General features: G+C 48.4%; 1 protein-coding gene and 1 non-coding gene across 4 annotated transcripts in view; both read left to right on the forward strand.

Annotated features, from left to right (window-relative positions):
- KREMEN1 (kringle containing transmembrane protein 1) overlaps window positions 1-16314 on the forward strand; it is a 70974-nt gene extending 54660 nt beyond the window's left edge. For 2 of the 3 annotated variants that reach the window (XM_017499467.2, XM_017499468.2), the window contains 4 exons: window positions 7373-7705; window positions 8618-8827; window positions 10258-10342; window positions 12092-16314. In XM_017499467.2, coding sequence (XP_017354956.1) covers window positions 7373-7705; window positions 8618-8827; window positions 10258-10342; window positions 12092-12260 — 797 coding nt within the window. In that variant the 3' untranslated portion in view covers window positions 12261-16314. The remainder of the gene's footprint in view (window positions 1-7372; window positions 7706-8617; window positions 8828-10257; window positions 10343-12091) is intronic. The other variant, XM_017499469.2, reaches the window with a different exon arrangement.
- Window positions 4079-4185, forward strand: LOC119467082. Its single transcript, XR_005195609.1, has one exon. It is a non-coding gene; the product is annotated as a U6 spliceosomal RNA (small nuclear RNA).
- Window positions 16315-22335: the final 6021 nt, after the last annotated feature.

The following is a 22335-nucleotide window of genomic DNA, read 5'->3' on the forward strand; positions in this document are numbered from 1 at the left end:
TCTGGTTGAGAGTAGAATAGTTTGCATAGCTCAAGTACTGCCCCTTATGACTCATTGAACAAGGCTGAGCACTTTGGATGGTGACCACAGACTGTTCCATGATTTGGGAGGGTGAAGACGTCTCCCTAAAGATACTGGCGAAGTTAGATAGTGAAAAATGACCAGGTTACAGTCTATTTCCCAGAATATGAGGCCCCGCTACCAGCGTGTCTCGAATCTGGGTCTCAGTCAGAGTGTCAGCGAGGTCTTCCTGTCCTCTGCTGACTAGAGGAACACCCAGGCTCCTCTGCACTAGAAGCACTCAAGCTCTGTTTACTCTTCGGGAGAGAGGCGATGGGGCTAGCGAGGGTATGGGGTGAGGGGCAGCTGGCAGAAGCTGTCTGCTTGGTCATCATTGCTACATGAAGTAGTTTGTCACAGATTCTCTGGCTGATTTTTCAGCAAGCTCTCATGGACTTGGAGAGGTCACTGAGGTGAGCTGTGTGTTGTGTGTAAACACAACACTGACGGGGGCTTCAAAGCCTCTGTTACCCCTCGGATTATGATTTATTGAATTAACAGAACCAAATAGAAGAACATGTAGGTCAGAGTCAACAGTGGGTCACAGGGACTGCCCAGGCTGGCCTCTTGGGACTCCCTCAGCTTGCAGGCCCTGAAGGGAGGGGTCGGTCATCTGAACTGGGCCTCATTTTGTAGCATTAGTTGAACACATCTCATTGACAGGGCCTGTGCTATTCAGTTTACCTCCATTGTCTCCCTTATTCTCACAGTACTGTGAAGCAGGTACTGTTATGCTTATTTTACAAATGAGAAAACTGAGGCTCATAAAAGTTCAGTAATTTGCCCAAAGTCCCACATATAAAGATTCTGTCTTCGTGGAACTTATATTTTAGCGGGAAGGGAAAAGATTAATTATGAAAATGATTGAGGGTCTAAGGATGGGTAGGGTCTGGTTCCCAGGACTGTGTTAGCAGTTGTATTTCATAGACTCTAAGATGCCTCAGTTCTGAGGTGCAACATTATTTTATACATCATTAAGGGAAAAAATTTCCAATTTAACAATGACATGCATTGAGTAAAGATACATCCCAGTTTTAAAGATTAAAACGTATCTGTTAGAATTGATGAAGTATGGTACTAGCTGTCTTTCTTGGCAGCCAAGAAAGGGTGGAATCTTTCCATCCTGAGTGGAATCTGATTCATGGCTGAGACCCATTTGGTTGAGGTTTGTATCCTGAGACACGCCCATTATCATTTCTGTCTAGAAGCCGAGCACTCAGCTGGGGCTCAGGGAAGCTGCCTGTCCTGACTGGTGCATGAGGCTTTTTCCCAAAGTGGACTCAGCTAGCATTAAGGAGGAGCAGGAAGATTGAATAGAAATCACAGAAGGCAGGAGGACACCAGCTCCCTGCCATGGAGGGCTTGCCCAAGTCTATCCTGTGCCCTCCACTCATCCAGATTATATATGTCAGGCTAATCTCTCCTTCAAAAAATAAGGTCTTGACTACTGTATTTCAAGTTTCCTGTTGGATTATCACTGATTTTTAATAATCTATCATAAGTATCATCTATTTATTCTCAAAATTGCTGAATTAGATGTGCTGTCAGCATGGAATCCAAAGTTTTAGGTTTAAGGTCTGCCCTTGCTATTGAAAACTACCAGTTTAAGCTAGATACTTTATTCTTTCAAATAGTGGTAAAAATGGAATAGCCAACAGTTACCGAGCTTATACTGTGTGCCACATCTTATTCTAAACCCTTTATAAGCATTACTCATGCTAATTCTCATGACCCCATGAGAGAGAAACTATTATCATTTTCATTTTATAGATTAATAAACTGATATATACAGAGGTTCAGAATCTGCTCAAATTCATAGTTATACATGGTAAAGTCAGGATTAGAACTCAGGAAGTCTTTCTCCAAAGCTTATTTATTTATTTATTTATTTATTTTTTGAGTTTCACTCTTGTTGTCTAGGCTGAAGTGCAATGGTGTGATCTCAACTTACCGCAACCTCCACCTCCCAGATTCGAGTGATTCTCCTGCCTCAGCCTTCCGCGTAGCTGGGATTATAGGCACGCGCCACCATGCCCGGCTAATTTCATATTTTTAGTAGAGATGGGGTCTCTCCATGTTGGTCAGACTGATCTCAAACTCCCAACCTCAGAGGATAAGCCTGCCTCCGCCTCCCAAAGTGTTGGGATTACAGGCATGAGCCACTACGCCCAGCCTGATTTTTTCTTAAATTAGGTTTTAATATTGGGTATAATTTACATGCAGTAAAATCACCTTCAGTTGTATAGTTCAGTGGGATTTGACAAATATCTAAGCAATCGAGATTAGGTCATTTTTATCACCTCAGAAGTTCCCTCTGCTCCTTTGTGTTCAGTTCCCTTCCCCAACCCAACTCCTGAGCAACAACTGATCTGTATTCTGTTCATATAATTTTGTATTTTGCAGAATATCATATAAATGGAATCATAGCATTTAACCATTTGTATCTGGCTTCTGGCTTCTGGCCCTTAGAATAATGCTTTATGATTCACCTACGTTGTTGCCTGTATCAGTAGTTTTTTCCTTTCTATTGCTAAGAAACATTCCTTTGTACAGATGTATGGAAATTTGTTCACCCATTCAGCAATTGATAAACATTGGTCCATCTATGATAAAGCTGCTATAAACATCCAAGTACAGGTGCTTATGTGGACATATGTTGTCATTTCTCTTACATACCTAGGAGTGGGATTGCTGGGTCATGTGCTCAGTGCATATTTAGCATTATAAGTCGATGCCAACTATTTTCCAAAGTGGATGTGCCATTTTGCATTCTCACCAACAATAGTAAGATTTTCATTTGCTCCACATTCTCTCCAGCTACAGATACTTTTGTGCGATCTGTTTTTAAATGTGATCCATTCTAGTAGGTATGTAGTGGTAACTCATTGTGGTTTTAATTTGCATTTATCTAATTACCAATGATATTGAATATCTTTTCATATTTGTATTTGCCATCTGGTATATTCCTTTGCCCTAAAGAAATTCCTTTGGCAGTTTCTCCACTATGGGTTGACTGTCAATGGCTTCATTCAGCCTTTGTTTTTAAAAACTTTATTTCACCTTCATTTTTTATAGTAATTTTTGCTGGATATTGATTTCTGTGCTGACAGCTTTTTTCCTTCAGTACTTCAAAGATGTTGCTCCATATTCTTGTGAGCTGTATAGTTTCTAGAGATGTCTGCTCTATGTTTATTCCCCTGTATGTAATATTTTCCCCTTCGCTGCCTGCCTTCAAGATTTTATCTTTGTTTTTGGTTTTCAACTTTTTTTGTTTTTTGTTTTGTTTTGTTTTGAGACAGGGTCTTGTTCTGTCACCCAGGCTAGAGTGCGGTAGTGCAATCATGGCCCACTGCAGCCTTGACATCCTGGGCTCAAGCAATCCTCCTGCCTTAGCCTCCTGAGCAGCTGGGACTACAGGCATGTGCCACCATACCCAGCTACGTTTTGAATTTTGTGTAGAGACAAGGTCTCTCTATGTAACCTAAACTGGTCTTGAACTCCTGGGCTCAAGCAATCTTCTTGCCTTGGCCTCCCAAAGTGCTGGGATTACAGGCATGAGCCACCATGCCCAGACTGGTTTTCAGCATTTAACTATGATGTGTCAGGTGTGTCTTCTTTGTTTGTTACTTGGTTTCTTTCTTCTTCTTCTTCCTCTTCTTTTTTTTTTTTTTTTTTTTTTTTTTTTTTTTTTTTTTTTTTTTTTTTTTTTNTGCTTGGGTTTGCTGAGATTCTTGGGTCTGTAGTTTGTCACCTTGTATTGATTTTGGAACATTTTTCACCATTATTTCTTCAAATATTTCTTCTGCTCCATTCTTATTTTCTTCTTTTGGCACACCAGTTACACATATGTTAGACCATTTGATGTTGTCCTATAGCTGTTGGGTGCTCTGTTCTCTTTGTTTCATTTTGTTTTCTCCTTTGTTTCATTTGGGGATAAATTCTATTGACCTGTCAAGTTTATTGATTCTTTCCTCAGCTATGTCTAGTCTGCTGATAAGCCTACCAAAGGAATTCTTCAGTGGTTGTTTCAGCTGCACATATACTAAAATTGGAACAAAACAGAGGAGATTAGTATGGCCCCTATGCAAGGATGACATGCAAATTCATGAAGCATTCTATAATTTAAAAAAAAAGAATTCATCACCAATATTATTTGATTTCCAGTAGAGTCTTTTTTTTTTTTTTTTTTTTTTAAAAAGAGACAAGGTCTTAGTCTGTCGCCCAGGCTGGAGTACAATGGTGCAATCAAAGCTGTCTGCAGCCTTGACCTCCTGGGCTCAAGTGATCTTCCTCCTTCAGCATCCTGAGTAGCTGGGACTATAGGCACACACCACCATGCATGGCTAATTTAAAAATTTTTGTAGAGATAGGTTCTCACAGTGTCACTCAGGCTGGTTTTGAACTCCTAGCCTCAAGAGATCCTCCTGCCTTGGCCTCTCAAAGTGTTGGGATTACAGGCATTAGCCACATGCCTCGCCTCCAGTAGATTCTTTACTATCTTCATCGTGTAATCTCTGTCTGATAATTCTAGCATCTGGGTCATTATTGAGTCTAGTTCTGTAGATTGTTTTATCGCTTAACAATAAGTCTTTCCCCCCTCCCACCCTTGCTTTTATATGTGTGTTGTAATTTTTTTATTGAATGTCATACACTATGTATAGAAGAACACTAGAGGCTGAGATAGTGTTTACACTTGGGCAGATCTGCGTAGTGTAGGGACTGAGCCAAGCTGTCAGAAGTTGAGCTGGGTTGTTTCTGTCACTACTCTCAATGCACATCAGGCTTTAAATTCCTCCTGCTATCAGCTTGTGCTTAGTGTGAAGCCTAGGGTACCCATGTGTTTTCCTCAGTAGTGCTGTTCCATCCTCAGCTTTGAGGTGTTCTTACATGCCTGTGCCAAAGAGGAGCTCTTTCTCCACACTCTTTCCCTCCCTCATTGGTAGGCTATTGCTGCTTGTTACCTGGCTGTACTCATGGTGAGGTCATGGGGCTAGTTCTTGGTTGTCCTGCCCTGTCCTCACTCTTAGACAGGATGTGAAAAGGCCACCAGCCTGAGGTCTTGTTAGCATTCCCATTCCCTTCTCTCCCTGGCAGCCAAGCACTGCCTTGTGTCTGTGGTAGATCTTGGAAAAGAGAATTTCCTGCCCTCCCTCTGGGAGTAGTAGAGCTCTACTTTGCATTGGCTGCAGGATCTTGGGCTCAAGAGGGCTCAAGGTGGGCCAGGTGTGGTGGCACATGCCTGTAATCCCAGCACTTTGGGAGGCTGAGGTGGGCGGATCATGAGATCAGGAGATCAAGACCATCCTGTCCAACATGGTGAAACCCTGTCTCTTCTAAAAATACAAAAAACTAGCTGGGCGTTGTGATGTGCACCTGTAGTCCTGAGTGCTCCAGAGTCTGAGGCAGGGGAATCGTGTGAACCCAGCAGGTGGAGACTGCAGTGAGCCAAGATCACGCCACTGCACTCCAGCCTGGCGACAGAGCAAGACTCCGTCTCAAAAAAAATAAAGGGTAGGGGCTCAAGGCAACCAGGGACCAATGGCTATTGCTTCTGCTCTTCCTCCAGAAGCAGTGGATCTTCACCTGGTTACTTTAACAGGAAGGATAATTTCTCCCTCCCTCCCCCAGAGGCAAACAGATTTTGCTTCTGCCCGTTTTCAGTGGCCCTAGGAGTAAGAGGATTTGCTTCCCTTCTCCTAGCAGCTGAAGGCTTTTACTTTCTTTGAGAGGAGAGTCCCCTCCTGCAGGTGCAAAGAGGAGGAAGTGGGCAGTATTTCATGCCTGTCCCTCAGTGGCAGCCTGTCACCTCCTGCACACTCATGCCACCCAGGGGGACTGTGGTTTGCTGCCCAACCCAAGCCACTTGTGAGAGCATTGAGTGGAGTCTGTGCAGAAAAGCTCCCAAGTGAGTGCAAAATGCCCCTTGTGTCTGGGACTCCCAGTTGCCCTAAAGCTGAGACACTCACTCACTCTCAGCCTTTAAGAGTTTGTTAAAATTTTAGTGCTTTCTGGTTACTTCTCTGGCAGTCACCTCTTCCTTCTGTCTTCTCTCAAAGACTAAACTATTTGTGTGGCCTGACTCTCCTTGGTGGGACTTTGATTTTGTAGAATTAAGTTCCCCTGGTTGTCATGAGACCTCAGCTTTCTGAGTTTTAAACTTTTTCTCATTGTTAGGCTAGAAGCAGCATTCGCTTGTTGATATTGTTTTGAGATGGAGTCTCGCTCTGTTGCCCAGGCTGGAGTGCAATGGCATGATCTTGGCTCACTCAGCCTTCTCTTCCTGGGTTCAAGCGATTCTCCTGTCTCAGCCTCCCTAGTAGCTGGAACTACAGTCGCACGCCACCATGCTCAGCTTATTTTTGTATTTTTAGTAGAGACAGGGTTTCACGATATTGGTCAGGCTGGTCTCAAACTCCTGACCTCAGGTGATCCATCCACCTCGGCCTCCCAAAGTGCTGGGATTACAGGCGTGAGGCGCTGCACCCGGCCTGCTTGTTGTTTTCTTCTTCCTAAAGGGAAGAAGAACTCCCCCAAAGCCTGCTTTTTAAATCCTAGCCTTATACTCCCTCCCAAGGAGTTTCAGTTCTAAGAGGTTGTTTAGATTTCACAGTGTAACACAGGAAATCCCTGCATCCCCTTTCTAGAACCTATCAAAAACAGGAGTCCAGAGAAGTCAAATGTGCTCGGTACAGAGTGGTCCGAATCTAGCATGTCTCCTCACTGCATAAAGTCATTTATTGTGCCGCAGTTTCCCTGCTTGAAGATGTGGCCCCTCAGGGAGCATTGCAAGGGGATCGGGGATACACGAGCAGCTGGAAAGCCCTTCTCTTTCGACGACTTTACCTTATCGGGTGGCCCCCCTGCAGAGAGGCCTGAGTGGTTTGTGTGCTTTGTCTCATGTGCCGTCACACATTCCCGTCATACAGGAGCAGGTGGTGCTCTTTCCAGCCTTGAAACTGAGAGAAACAAGAGGCCCGCGAGTAAAGTGCCGCCCCTGCCATCACTTGGCCCTGCCAGTCCCAAATCCAGACTCTCTGACTCCAGCCCAGCCCCAACCTAGGCCACACCACTGTGCTGTGTGCTAATTCTAAGGTCTCTGGGGGAGGCGGGGGGAACATCCCTACATCATTTGTCCAGTCTCAGCGATTCGTTTTGTGACTGGATCCTGAAACCTAAGACTGTCTGGTTTTATAGATAGAAACAATGTCCTAAATGGGATCCTGCTCATTAGGAAGCTTAGTGCCTTGGTGTTGGAAGCACGCCTGGGGCAGAGGCCCAGACTGAGGGCGTGGTATCTTTTTCTCTCCTCCAGCTCTCGTCGGTGCCTGCGGTGGGAACTACTCAGCCATGTCTTCTGTGGTCTATTCCCCTGACTTCCCCGACACCTATGCTACAGGGAGGGTCTGCTACTGGACCATCCGGGTTCCGGGAGCCTCCCGCATCCACTTCAGCTTCCCCCTATTTGACATCAGGGACTCGGCGGACATGGTGGAGCTTCTGGACGGCTACACACACCGTGTCCTAGCCCGCTTCCACGGGAGGAGCCGCCCACCTCTGTCCCTCAATGTCTCTCTGGACTTCGTCATCTTGTATTTCTTCTCTGATCGCATCAATCAGGCCCAGGGATTTGCTGTTTTATACGAAGGTAAGATATCCTCGCCTCCTTGGGGGCTATTCAGGGCCCACGTGCCTTGGGCTTCTGTTCCTCACCCTTGAGATGTGGGCAGTTCCTGATTGGGCCTCAGGAACTACTGACTCCACTTGCAGACCCCCCCCCCATTTCATAACTCGTTTATGTTTCAACGGACAGAAAAGAGGCGAAAACCTGTCAATTTGGCTATTTTAGTAAGTCTAATGACAGTTTTCACGGGAGGGTTAAAAGAATAAAGAAACAGAATAACTAAAAGGAACAACTGAGATTGGGACAGTTGGAAGGTTCTCAAAAGGTCATCTGGTCCATCCTCCTGCCTCTAAACATCTTAGCTAATTCCAAAAGACTGGCTTGCCATCTTTCTTCAAACCCTGCCAAGGTGGAGCCACTCTCTCTGCCTCTGTAATGTGAACATATGTGGGCTGGGCACATCTCTTTGCCAGGACAAAAGAAACACAGAAGGTGTGTGAAACCTTGTCTTTGTCCTGGATAACAAACCTCAAGAAAAGTTACGGTAGTGTGTGCTCCAGGAGAACCATGGGAAAAGGCCTCCTCTGCAGGTGGGACAGTCTTGAGGAACAGGCAGGGTTTGGATCAGTAGGAAAGAAGAGAACCTTCCAGGCATAGGGAGCCATAGCTGCCAAGTGCAGGGGCAGAGAACCTGGAAAGCACACCCAGGTGTCTGAGATGAGACTAGCCACAAACTGTGAACTTGACAGCTTCACCCTTCTGCCTCCTAAAGGGCGAGAGGCTGACAGGTGCTGTTTTGGCACTGGTAGGACCCACCCATGGAGGGAATTGCACACAGAATGGAGTCAGAGAAGGAGGTCACTCATGCTCTCCTCCTGCACAGCTCTTTGTTGTCTCCATAGCCCTCTCCCCACTTAATTTGTTTTTTTCTTCCAGCTGTCAAGGAAGAACTGCCACAGGAGAGGCCCGCTGTCAACCAGACGGTGGCCGAGGTGATCACAGAGCAGGCCAACCTCAGCGTCAGCGCTGCCCGGTCCTCCAAAGTCCTCTATGTCATCACCACCAGCCCCAGCCACCCACCTCAGACTGTCCCAGGTAGCAATTCCTGGGTGCCACCCATAGGGGCTGGAAGCCACAGAGTTGAAGGTAGCGCTCTTGACAGTTATAAAGACAAAAGTACTTAGGTGTTTCTCATTCAAAGGCAGGTTGGGATATTGACTCTGTGACCCATAGTCTGTCCTGGCTTTTGAGGGAAATTTTCTCATTAGCTTGGTTCCTTAGTCCCAAGGAAAAAGTGCTAACCTCCAAAGATTAGGCAAGTGTGCCTTTCGTACATTGCGACTAATCAGCTAATCCCGTATTTTCTCACATTGAGATTATCTTTCTAGAGCCCCACATTGAAACTACCTACATCCATTGGCATTTGCAAGAACTCCATTCATTCACTCACTCACTCATTCAAAAGATATATAAGTGCTTCAGTGGTGCGTGGCAGTGTTCTGGGCACTGGATTATATAGTGAACCAAACACAATCCATGCCCCTCTGTGGCTTCATATAAATGAAAGGAGAAAGATGGAAAGCAAAATAAAAATTAGATAATGATAACAGCTATGAAGAAAAGCCATGCAGACCAGGTGCATTGGCTCATGCCTGTAATCCCAGCAGTTTGGGAGGCCAAGGCAGGAGGATTGCTTGAGGTCAGGAGTTCGAGACCTGCCTGAGCAACATAGGGAGACCCTATCTCTACAAAAAATTAGAAAATCAGCTGGGTGTGGTGGTGTACACTTGTGTTCCCAGCTACTTAGGAGGCTGAGATAGGAGGAGCCCAGGAGTCCAAGAATGCAGTGAGCTATGATTGCACCATTATATTACACTCAAACCTGGGTGACAGAATGAGACCCTGTCTCAAAAAAAAGAGAAAAGAAAAGAAAAATTAGCTGGGCATAGTGGCACATGCCTATAGTCTCGGCTACTCAGGAGGTTTGCTTGAGCCCAGGAGTTTGAGGATGCAGTGAGTCAAGTAAGTGAGGCCTTTATGAGCTGGTAGAACTGGAAAGTACCCTCAGTGGTGACCTAGCCTGGAGGCTTTCAAACTGCCCCAGGTCTCTGCAGGACCCACCATAGAAGGTCAGGGGGAAGAGCCTGTCCAGCGCTTCCTGTGCTTCATTTGGCTGTTGATCTCAGCAGTATCTCATGGGTCACACATCTCATTCCTCGGAGGAGGAAGCCGAGGCCCAAAGAGTTTACATAACTCATCTGTGGTTGCACAGGGGTCCAGTGGCAGAGACAAAATGAATGTCATCCCTTTAGAATCTGAGTCCAGTAGACTTTGGATCATCCTGCCTGCCCCTCTCTGAGAGTGACTGTAGAACAAAGGGAAGTATTCAGAACACCTGGGGCCCCATGCTTATCCTGGCTCTCAGCTGCTCCTGAGGCTGGGTTTGCTGGCTGCCCTCCCACACTGGCCTGCAGAGAGCCCCTCAGCCAGACTTACTCACTTGGGTATTCCAGCAGACCTCCTTTCGAAAACCAACCACAACCAGGTGTGGTAAGCTCTGTCTTTTGCACTTGCAGGATGGACAGTATATGGTCTGGCAACTCTCCTCATCCTCACAGTCACAGCCATTGTAGCAAAGATACTTCTGCACGTCACATTCAAGTGAGTACAAGAGGGAGCTCCCTGATTCCAGGAAGGGGAAGGCTCAGAGTTCATTTTCTATGATGCTTCGTTTGTCTGGGTACAACTGTACAATCAGCACATGATTCCAAAGCCTCAGTCCGAGGGAACCGAAGGCAGCAGACATTCCTCCTCCTCTGTAGAGTGAAATGTACAACTGGACAAATCTCATTAAGGTTTGAGGCATTTTGTTTGCTGTGTGTCCAAAGCATACAATTTCAAGGAGGATTGCAACATTCCTGGCTTCAAAAGCAACAATTTTCATTTTTTGGCTTGTGCAGTCCCTTACAGAGATCTTTATGCAAAAGTGAAGATATCTAGGACGATGCCATGCGTACGTCCTGATGCCTTCTAGAAACTGAGAGACATCCTTAGGAAGAGAATTCTCACATTTTATTAACTATCACTTAGCAGTTATTTTAAAACAGTTACTGAAGAAACTTATGAAACCTTTAACATTCAATTCTGACCAATTTGGGGAAAAAATATATTTCCTTCCCCGATTTTGCTACTCAAGTCTAACAGTTCCAGCTTCCAGGAAAGGGGTAATTGTTCATGCTACTGATGATTGTGTACTTAGAGGGGAGTTCGTTCTAATTTTTCCTAGACCCCCACTCTGTCTTCCTGTGGTTTCTAATCCAGGCTCTTCTCATTTCGCAGCATCCTTGAAAATTTATGTCCACTAAAAGCTGTCTTTTTCCTGACTGTCTCACTCGCCCTCTGCTACAGACTTCTTATACATTAAATATGAGCTCTTCCATTGCCTTGTGAAAGCTGCCTTTGGCCACATTGGAACCGCTTTACATAGTCACCTCCACCCTACACTTGAAATTTTTCAGTGGAAATAATGTCCTAATATGTGTGTGTGTGTGTCTGTGTGTATCTATGTCTGTGTCTATGTGTCTGTGTGTGTGTATGTGTCTGTGTATGTGTGTCTGTGTTTTTTTCCCTGTTTTTAATATGCCATAAATATATTCCTATTCCCCTACCTTGCATTTCCTCCCTTAATTCTGAATACTCCCCACCATCTCTACTTCATATCTTGTAAAAATCCCACGCAGACACAGTCTGTGTCCGTGTCTATGTGTCTGTGTGTGTGTGTGTGTGTGTTTTAAAGTCACAATTCACATGTTCTGGGGAAGCCTCTCAGGCTCAGTCCTGATCACATCCTCTGTGGCAGCAAGAAAGTCCAATGCTTCCTACAGCGTCCAGCATCTGGCAGCATGGCTGAGGCCCTAAAGTGCATGCCTGACTTTCCTCTGACATCAGCTGCAGCTTCCCTGCCAGGCAGTCATGGAGGCTCAACAGAGTCCAGTGCCGGAGGTTAGATGGGTCTCTGCTTGAAGCGGAGAAGTTTTGCCTTTCTCTTGTTTCAGCTAGGTGGGCTTCCAGGTACATGGCATTTGAAGATAGTTCTTTTATTTAAAATAAAAGAATTTGAAAATTCATAATCTCTCAGGATGAACTTTTCCAGATTTGAAGAATTCTGCTAGGTAGAAAGTTCTTTGTTATTCTGATGTGGTCTCTGCTCTGCTGTACTTGGCCTCAGCCCCTGATGGCCACAGGCCCCATTTCAGCTGCACGCTAGTCCTTCAGATCTTTAGAGGTAGCTGTGAGGTCTTTCCCAAGACCTTGCCCCACCCCCTTTCATAGGTACAGCATCTCATGAGATGATAGATTGTTTGGAGTGCTTTGTTCTGACCTGTTGGAAAAATTATTTCTACTTGACAGATCCCATCGTGTTCCTGCTTCAGGGGACCTTAGGGATTGTCATCAACCAGGGACTTCGGGGGAAATCTGGAGCATTTTTTACAAGCCTTCCACTTCGATTTCCATCTTTAAGAAGAAACTCAAGGGTCAGAGTCAACAAGATGACCGCAATCCCCTTGTGAGTGACTAAAAACCCCACTGTGCCTAGGAGTCGAGGTCCCTCCTTGAGCTCAAGGCTGCTGGGGACAACCTCTCCTGTGGTTCTTCTCTGACAGACTCTTCCCCGCCTCTCCCTCTGCTTTGGCCTCTTTGGAGGGCACTCTCCTACAGACCAGGAAGAGGTGCCCTGCTGCCAGGGAAGGCAGAGCCTGGATTCCTCCTGCTTCATCGGTTGCACTTAGGAGAGAGACTCAAGGCCCTGGGGCCCGGCCCTCTCTGCATCTCTCTCTCTGATCTAGCTAGCAATGGGGGTGTCAGGACAGTGAGGCTGAGGTGACAGAGGTGGTCATGGCTGGCACTGGGCTCAGGTACATTCTAGATGGCTGTCAGGTGGTGGATAGGTTTAGTTACATTGAATTTTTCTTGCTTCTTCTCTATTTTGTCCACATACAAATTGGTTTCTCCTGGTCTTTATGGTCTGGAACAGGGCCAGACAGGGAGAACTCTCAGGTACTCTTGGGAGTTGGTCTGGTCCCATGCAAGTGTGGACTCCTTGACATTAGCAAAGTGTAAAGAGGGTGGTGTCTCCGCTGCATCGGCAGTTTTGCTCTCCAGATGCTGGACTAGGAGGGCCTCCTCCAGCCTAGGAGGGTCTGAGAATAAGATCTAGTGACCCCCATTTATATCAAACATGATGCCTTTCACATATGGGCTTCTTTCTAGATTCTTCTTTCCATAGCTCATGGAGCTGCAGAGAAAGCTTGAAGAGCTTCGGTCGTATAAAACATCCACTCATTTACTCATACAACCAATTCTCCTGCAGGCTTTTATGGGCACTCAGTATGTTTTCAGGATTGGGTTGACTGGCCTTGCCCCTGAGCAGCTCGTAGTCCTTTGGAACCTGAGCTAGGCCTTGGTCTCTCCATGATTGGCTCAGCCAACTCTCAGTTCAGAACAGAAAGTATCAATCTTGTGGTTTTGCCTTTAGGCAATACAATATGAGACATGGGCCCTGCGGTCCTTCCTTCTGGTGTCCCCCGTGTTAAAAGATGAAAAACACCCCCAGGGCCATCTGTGCTCTCTGCCCCTTCTATGGGGACCGAGTGGGGTTTGGAATGGCTCAGAAAGGAGAGCGCTCTTGTCCCCAGCCCCATGCCACCCTGTCCCTTAGATAGGGAGGTGAACTGCAGAGATTGGTGCTAGGAAAGTGTGGGTTTGGGAATTGGAGATCCTCCAAGGATCAGCCGTGAGATTGAGAGCTACAGCTGTAGTGGCTGCCAGTTGGGAGAGTAAGTGCCATTGTTAATTTAAAAGTCCTCGCCATCCGGAAGCAGGCTTTGTCAACAGCAGCTGAGGAAAGCAGCCGGTGCCTCTGCTGGCCAGGCCCAGGCCCTCATTAGAACGTGCGTCTCCCCAGCGCACTCAGGCCTCGCTGCTTGCTGCACCCCTGGCCTTGGCGTTTCCTCTTTGCAGCACTTTGCCTGCCTCCCCCAAGCCCTGAGCCACTGCCTGCTGGGGCTCCTACTGAGGGTGTGGCAACACATCTGCACCTGCCACTCCTGGGAGGACAGAGGGCCACACGGGAAGTATCCACAGGGAGAGGTGACACTCGCCAGCCTGAGTTCAGGAGAGATGCTCAGAGCTTCAGGTGGAGAGGCCTTCAGAGGAAGGAAACCGGGCAGTGTGTCACAGGCAGGCAGGGGCAGGACTGCTGCCCCAGGCCCCACGGGAGTCCTGCTGAGGGCACAGAGCTGCCCAGTGCAACCTTCATGCTTTGATCTGGAAAAAGCAGCTGTCCGCAGGCCTCTGTCTCTAAGAGGCCTGTCTCACAGGAGGGCCTCTGGAAACATACCCACATGTGCAGTCTCCCCGCCAAGCTATTCGTGCTGTTTGTGGAATCTCATCTCAAACACAAGTGTCAGGTGTGTGTCATCCCAGGAGGTCCTGTGCTGTGAATAGATCCATGTGCAGCACAAAGGGAATGTGGCATGTGGCCCCAGGAAGAGGTCACCTGGCCAGGGGGCAGTTGTTCAGTTGCCTAGGGCTGACACCACTGGCCTTTGGGGTTTCCTGCAGCCCACCTGCCCACCTTGCTCTCCTCACATCTCAGTCAGGGGAGGCCCTGCCCAAGCCAGTGTGCTAACAGAGCCTGCAGTGGGGCGGCACTTCCTTGGAGGGGCTGGGAGGTGCTGGGGATGCCCCAGCACTTCTCTTCCTGCCTGGCCCTGCCATGGCCCAGTGCCTGTAGGATCAACTTACCGTCCGTGGAGCAGCCCTGGGAAACCTAAACCTGCCTCAGGACAGCGGGGGGAAGGGGGGCTACAAATCATCCCAGGCTAAATCTCCATGGGCACTGGGTCCTGCTGCAGTCTGGCCATGGCCTCAGTTAGAACCAGTTAGAAAGTCATCAACACCCCGCAGAAGGCCACTGCGGCTAAGTAAGCACCTGAGAAAGAAACTATACCAGAAGAGATGATGTGGGCTTCCAGGAGCACGGAGAAGGTGGCACTTGAACTTTTAGGAAACTCCCTAGATGAGATAAAGTAGCAGTTGAAGGTGGCGGGAAGAGGGTAACCCTGGGAAAGTAAATGTCAGAACACATGGCAGAAACCCGTGGGAGAGGCAGGGGAAGGGCTTTGGGGACCACTGTAGATGGAGCTCTGAAAGCACCCTGCCCAAAGCCTCTCCTGAGGTGACAGAGCATGGGAGGAGGCTGCAGGGGCACTGGGCCTGCATGCCATCCTCACCCCTGTTCCCCACTGGTGCCAGGCCCTGCCTTCTTGGCACGTGTGCCCTCACCTGCCAATCTTGTCACTCCCCGTGGTTACTGTGTCTCAGCCGGCTGTGGCCCCTAGTTTGTAGCAGCATTTCTCAGTGTTCTTGGCCCTTCTGAGAAGGCAGGCAGGAGGCACACAGTGCCCTCTTCCTCCCCGTTTGTGCAGTCGCTTGCAAAGCAGAGAATGAGTAGGAATGAACCCAAGTGCCTTCACCTACCCTGTCCCCCACATCAGGACAGGCTTGAGGCCTCTCTGGGTGTGAGCGAGGAAACCAGGCTGCTCTAACTTCAGAAGAGTGGGCTCTAGCTCAAGACTCCAATCGGCCAGAAGCCCAGAGATCAAAGCACTTGTAAGTTCAGCTGTCCTGGCCCTCAGGCAGAACCCACGGGTGTGCCTGGGTGTGGCTCCACCCACATGCCCCACTGTCAGTCCAGGCAGGAGCCCTCCTCCAGGCCATCACCCAGCCCCAATGCATCCCAGCACTGCACACTTACTCTTCACAAGCACTTATATGCCAATGGCCTCTGAGACCCTGCCTCCTGGGTCTGCTGAGACCAGGCCAGGTCTGCAACGGAGCCAGGCAGCTCCCCACCCCACCACCCAGTCACCTGGCACCATTAGGTTTCAGATCTCCCGTGTGGTGTTTGATGTCGGCTTTTGTTCCTACCTTGGGAGTTTGGATTGTTTCCTCTGGTGTCTTTGTTTACCTTCCTCACTGTTCTACCTCCTGGCCAGGTCTCAGCTTAGCTTCCCTGGTATGGGGTGTTTTTCAAGCCTTCCAACCACAGCTATCTCCCTCAGGCTGGATGGCTCAGGGGTGACAGGGCTTCACCCTCTGCCTGCAGACCCCTGGTAGGCACATCTCACAGGCTTTCGTCTTGCTGAGCTGGATATGGAGGCAGAAGTGGGGCGTGGAGGACAGTCAGAGGGAAATCTGCTTCAGAAAGGAAGGGTCTTTAGACACACAGACTGGGGGGCCCTTCCCCACCTGTGGGGAGCTGCCATCCGTGGGGCTCATGCACGTCAAGACCTTCCCACATCCAAACTCACCTTCCAGCAGGGATTTTGACTTTGGATGACAAGGCTTTATTTGTAAATATGCTCTTAATATGCAACTTTGAGAATAAAATAGAAACATCATGTATTTTAAAATATAAGATGAAGTGTGACGCACTGTATACAATTTAATATATATTTTTAGGATTTTGTTATTTAAGAAAGTGGAATGTAATGGTACTTTTACAAAAGAGAAAAAAATGTTATTTTTACTGTCTGGAAAAAAAATAAATATTCTCATTGTTGTAGAAACAGTGATGGGCCCTACGTTGTCATTTCCATGGGAGTTCCCCAGAGACTGTGGGACGAGAGGAGGGTGTCTGTGGTGGGATTCTTACCTTTCCTCAAGTACCAGCTCACCGTTTGCTCACTTTTTCCTAAGTGCCTCCAAATTTCTTCTAGTCTTGTCATGGCTTTGACCCAGAGCTGACCTTCAGCTGGGAAGACCTGAAAGATGAGGAATTCCAAACCGGTGCACAGCAGCGCAGAGCCGAGGAGTGCCGGGGCAGGGGAGTGCTCTGCCCCCAAAAGATCTGGGCCCAGGCCAGCCTGGAGCCAGTCACTCTCCTCCTCAGCCTCAGCCTCCCCATCTGGAAAGAGGAATGGAATCTATTCTTCAGGAGGCTATGGACATGCTTATGTAATTTTTACCCCAGGTGGAATTTACCTTGTCTCTCAGAGCATCCAGTTCCTCCTCTCCACCCCTTCTTACCATATCTTTTCATTTTTAGTAAGACTACTAGAAGCTCCATGTATGAGCCACCCACCATGCACCAGGCACTCTGCCTCAGGCACTGTGCACATCCTCCAGTTCTTCGCCACGGGTGTCACTTTCCCTCTTTTGCAGATGAGACAGGTGAGGTTTGGAGAAGCCATGGGGGACGGTAGCTGGGAGCACAGCCCTGGAGTCAGCCCTCCAGGACTCAGCTTCCTCCATTGATTCTCTGTGAGGCCATCGAGGGTGAAACAGGGAGCCTTTGAAGAGTTTCAGCGGAGGAGTGACATCAGAGTCCCAGTTTAGGAAGCTCTCCTCCTTGCATCTGGGGAAACAGATCAGAGTGGGGTAAGACTGAGGGCAAGGAAACCAGTCAGGAGACTCTACAGGCCCAGCCAGGAGATGCTGAGAGCATGCTTGGACCCCCAGGCCAGTGCCGTGGAGAGAGAAGCTGGGGCACGTTTGTGGGGCTGGGTAGCTCAGGCTCACATCCCAACTCCACCGCTCACCATGTGACCTGGGGCGAGTAACGAGACCCTGTGTACCTGTTTTCTCACCTGTCAAATGGGAGCAGTTACAGTACCTGCCTTTATGTGGCATTGGGCTATGAATTATTATTACCTGCAGTATGTTTTCTATCAAAGGTAGATGGTCCTTTCTTTCTAGAATAGAGGTGGGGGGTAAGAACGAGGAGGTGTCTGGGATGGTGCTCGGGTATCCTAACATGGGTTTCTGAGTGGAGACAGGGGCCATTTTTCAAGGGACGTAAATGGCCCCAGGTATGAGAAGAAACCTAACGAGCTCCTTCTGGGGGCTAAGTCCACTGCAGTCCCTGTGGGACACTGAGGCAGAGCTGTTCGGCAGATGTTGGAGAGACAGCCTGAACCCCAACCCATGGGAACATGAGCACAGGTGGCATCCTCAGGGTAAGTGTTGGGGCCACCCCTCAGAAGGCTGCGGGGGACAGTGTCCTGGGATGCACTGAGGCAGTGAGGGAGCGCCTGGCAGGACCAGGGTGGGCAGGGTAAGACAGGAGATGGGGACTTGCCTGGAAGCCAAAGAACCCACGAGCAAAGCTACTTTTTTTTTTTTTTTTTTTTTTGAGACGGAGTTTTGCTCTTGTCACCCAGGCTGGAGTGCAGTGGCACAATCTTGGGTCACTGCAACCTCCACCTCCTGGGTTCAAGCAATTCTCCTGCCTTAGCCTCCTGAGTAGCTGGGACTACAGGCGCCTGCCACCACGCCTGGCTAATTTTTGTATTTTTAGTAGAGACAGGGTTTCACCATGTTGGCCAGGCAGGTCTCCAACTCCTGACCTTAGGTGATCTGCCAACCTTGGTCTCCCAAAGTACTAGGATTACAGATGTGAGCCACCTCGCCTGGCAAAGCTTCTAACCTGACCAGCACACACAAACTGCTGGCGCTTCGAGTCCCAGTTCCAGATTCTCAGGAGACAGTTTAGCCAGGTGGTCTCCCTCATCTAGCCAGTTTTTGCTAGGATAGGGTTCTCGGAGAAAAGAAAGGCACAGGCCAGTCCCACTAAAGAATATCACCACTGCCATAGATGCAGACGTGGCTCTCGGTGTGATGCATTTGAACACTTGCCTGGGAACCCCTACGTGGTCTATTAAACTGCGGGTCCCTGGGCCCCACCCCAGTCAGAATCCCTGGAAGCATGGCCTCGACATGGAGTCTGCGCCCTTCATTTCACCACTGTCCCCAACCCTGGCTAACTTCTGCCCCCACCCCGAACACAGCTGCAGCTGTTGCAATGTGATGGCACCTTTAAAGGTCAGCCTCACTTCAGTGTTTATCTTCATGGGGCTTTCCTTCTCTCTCCCAGAAGCTCTTTCCTTCCATGAAGGAAAATATTTGTAATGGCAGGAAATGGCTGGTGGAAAACAAACGGGGTGGCCTTGCTAGTGAATTTCCTAGAGACAAATTAGGCTTTCGGCTGCCACAGAAAAATAAATAAATGCAGCCAGAACATGCAACTGTCCCACCTAAAGAACCCCTTTAGGGTGATGGGACAATGAGGACAGGATGAGACCCCCAAACACATTTGAGTGGACTCTGGGGACCACTGACCTTGACCTGTGTTCTGAACCTGAGAGACGCAGATATTGGAGAGCCCACCAGTCCGGGAGCTGGCACCAGGGCAGCACCAGCCCATCCTCTGTCAGGCACTCAAAAGCTTTTCTTCCTGTGAAGGGGAAAAGCACTGGACAAGGGTGACCTTGTCTCCAAACTTGGAAGTCACATGACCATCTTCTCTCCCCTCTGGGCCATGCGTGCCTGAAACTGCAGACAGTCTCTGGGGCTCAGAGAACTGGGAAGCTTTTGTTCCTCTGTGCCGAGGTCGGGTCCCGATGGGGGATTGTTTTTGCTCAGCTGAAAGGGACACTTTTAGGGATAGAATATTTCAACCTCAAGAAGCAGCAACATTTGCTTGTAGCTGGAAGTCTTCATTTCTGGTCTCCAGCTGTTGTCTGGAGCCACCAGGCCTCAGCTGAATGGGCCAATGCCCAGCAGCTGGGGGCGGGCAGTGCCTGCTGGGCTGGACAGGAACCAGTCTGTGTGCAGGACGCCCATCTCCAGGACAGCCTGGCTGCAAGGACACCCTGTACCCTCCCGATGGTGGTTGCTGGGCTTTGGAATAAACCTGTCAGCTCTGGGTGACTGGGCTGGGAAAAGGGGCTCCGTGAGAAGCGTTTCAGGGGGAAAGTAGACCTAAGCTTGAGCTCCAGAGTAACCCCTCCAAGGGAAGCACCAAACGCTCCGAAACAGCCAAGGCTCTTGCAATAGTGAAGCTGCAGATCCCATTTATTTCACTCTTAATACCATTGTCTCTGTTCAAATGAGGTCACTGAACTTCTAAAAACATCACTGAGAGACCTGCTTCTTTGCATATTGATTATGTGAATGCTTAGTGGACTTGCCTTAGTTGCTAGTACCAAAGATACAGATTAAGAACCCTCAAGGGGTATTCAGACCTCAAATTCAGCCAAATACAGAGGCAGCTTTTTCTGAGTCTGAGTGAGCTGAGGAAAGCACTTTTGAATGTGCGAGGATAATAAGATTAATAACCACTCCCATCTCTGTAGTACCTATCGTGTACCAGACGCTGTGCCAAGTGACCAACAGACATTACCAAATTCATCTTTGCAGCAACCCAACAGGGAAACCGAGGGTCAGAGAAGGGGTCCAGCCAGGGGCTGCCAAGGTTCGGACTCAGCCTGGGACCACTGGCTCCAAAGCTGGGCATTCTCACTCCTGTTGAACTTCAGGCCCCTCAACACAGGCAGTGGGTGGGCCCCCAAATAGCTCATCTTTAAGGATGTGGCCTCCAGACAGCCCAGGGAAAGTGCAGATCTATTTGCCTAGGTCAAGGAAGGAATCAAACCTACACTTCTTTACCTATTTGATGACACAATCCCCTTTGAGGACTAGGGGTTGGAATGGAGCCTCTTCCCTGAAGAAAGGCTCCATCTGCCAAACTGCAGAGGTCCAGAGACCACTCCCACTCCGCCCCCCGAAACCCTTCCATGGATCTCAGGTTTAGAATCTCTCTATTAAGGCATGAGCATGATTATTTGAAAGTTTAAATGAGGCCAAAAGGGATATCAGTAGCAGTAATAATACTACTAACAGGATACATTTTACTGACCACTTATGTCAGGAGTCAGCAAACATTTTCTGTAAAAGGCTAAATACTAAATATTTTAGACTTTGCACGCCCTATAGTCTCAGATCCATTGACCAGAACCACAGGCCCCACATTGACCCTCAATGACTCCAACAAGCCCTGGAGCCATCAGGGCAACTCCCTGAGGAGTGGGGGATACGGGGCTGCCAAGCTCCCTTGCTTATTAGCCATAGACAATATGTAAACAAATGGGCGCGGTTGTGTTCCCATAAAACTTCATGGACACCAAAACTTGAAGTTTATATAATGTTCACATGTCACGAAATGCTACAAAATGCTATTCTTTTGATTTTTTTCCCCAAAATTAAAAAATGTAAAAAAAAAATGTAAAAAAAACAGCGTGATGTCTCATGCCTGTAATCCCAGCACTTTGGAAGGCCTTGGTAGGTGGATCACTTGAGGTCAGGAGTTTGAGACTAGCCTGGCTAATATGGTAATACCCCATCTCTACTAAAAATACAAAAATTACCTGGGCGTGGTGTAGATTCCTGTAATCCCAGCTACTTGGGAGTCTGAGGCAGGGGAATGGCTTGAACCCGGGAGGTGGAGGTTGCAGTGAGCCAACATTGTGCCATTGCACTCCAACCTGGGCGACAGAGCAAGACTCTGTCTAAAAAAAAAAGCCATAAAGTCAGAACTTGAGCCCACTCCGAAGCCTGTTTGCTTTCCTAAGTGACAAGATGGGCGCATTTAAATTGTGGAGGAAGAGAAGGTGACAGTGAAGCAGGAAGGAAGACCCAGAGCAAGGGCAGTCCTGTGGGCCCTGGGAATGTAAGGCAGAGAGGCTCCGTCCTGCTGAATGGTCTACACTGCAGGGGAGGGCGGCTGGTTTCCTGAGCCATCCCTCCAACCCCCTGGCTCCAGATCCAGGACAGATCCAGGACAGCTGGTGGTCTTCACATTGTTTTGCGTCTCCCAGGTTCTCTTAATTATAACCAATTTGCCACCCTCAGCAATTCCTTGCTCCCTTTTGCTAATACATATGAGTTGGAACCGTCAGCCACACTCCCAGCCAAACGCGGCTAAAATCACTTCCCTTTCCCATGCAGGGAGTCCTCCCGGCTCTTAGAAACTTGTCTTTCTTCTCAGCCCTGTGAGACCAGCAGGCAAGGCCCGCCCTTCTGCGAGCTGACTTACTTGGCTGGGATCTTCCCCCCGTATCTCCTAGGAAAGCGGGAGACAGAATCAGCTCAACTTTCTTCAGCTCCTCGCCCACTCCCCCCTCCGCTGACTCTGGGGCTTTGGCGCACTGCCTGCCAAGGACAACCTTTCCCTTTTTTTTTTTCCCTTATAGACAGGATCTCACTCTGTCGCCCAGGCTGGAGAGCAGTGGCATCGTCACAGGGTAAACTCCAAAACTGGGATCCAGCCTGGGAGGCTACATGGGTCCCTGGCTTTGAGCAGGAAGGAATTCAAGAGTGAGCTGACAGGGTAAAATGAAAGCAGGTCTATTTCTTACAAAGTGAAAGAATAAAGGATGGCTACTCCATAGGCGGAGCATCGGCATGAGCTGCTTGGAGTATACTTACGGTTATTTCTTGATTATATACTAAACAAGGAATGGATTATTCATGAGATTTCCGGGAAAGGGGCGGGGAGTTCCTGGAACTGAGGGGTTCCTTCCTGTTTTAGACCACATAGGGTAACTTCTTCCAGACATTGCCATGGCATTCATAAACTATCATGGCCCTGTGGGAGTGTCTTTTAGCATGCTAATGCCTCATAATTAGCATCTAATGACCAGTAGGGACAACCAGAGGTTACTTTCATTGTCATCTTGGTTGTGGTAGGTTTTGTCTGGTTTCTTTACTGCATCTCATTTTATCCTCAGTGTCTCTGTGATCTGTATCTT

Source organism: Cebus imitator, unplaced genomic scaffold, assembly GCF_001604975.1.
Source record: "Cebus imitator isolate Cc_AM_T3 unplaced genomic scaffold, Cebus_imitator-1.0 Scaffold258, whole genome shotgun sequence".
Classification (NCBI taxonomy): domain Eukaryota; kingdom Metazoa; phylum Chordata; class Mammalia; order Primates; family Cebidae; genus Cebus; species Cebus imitator.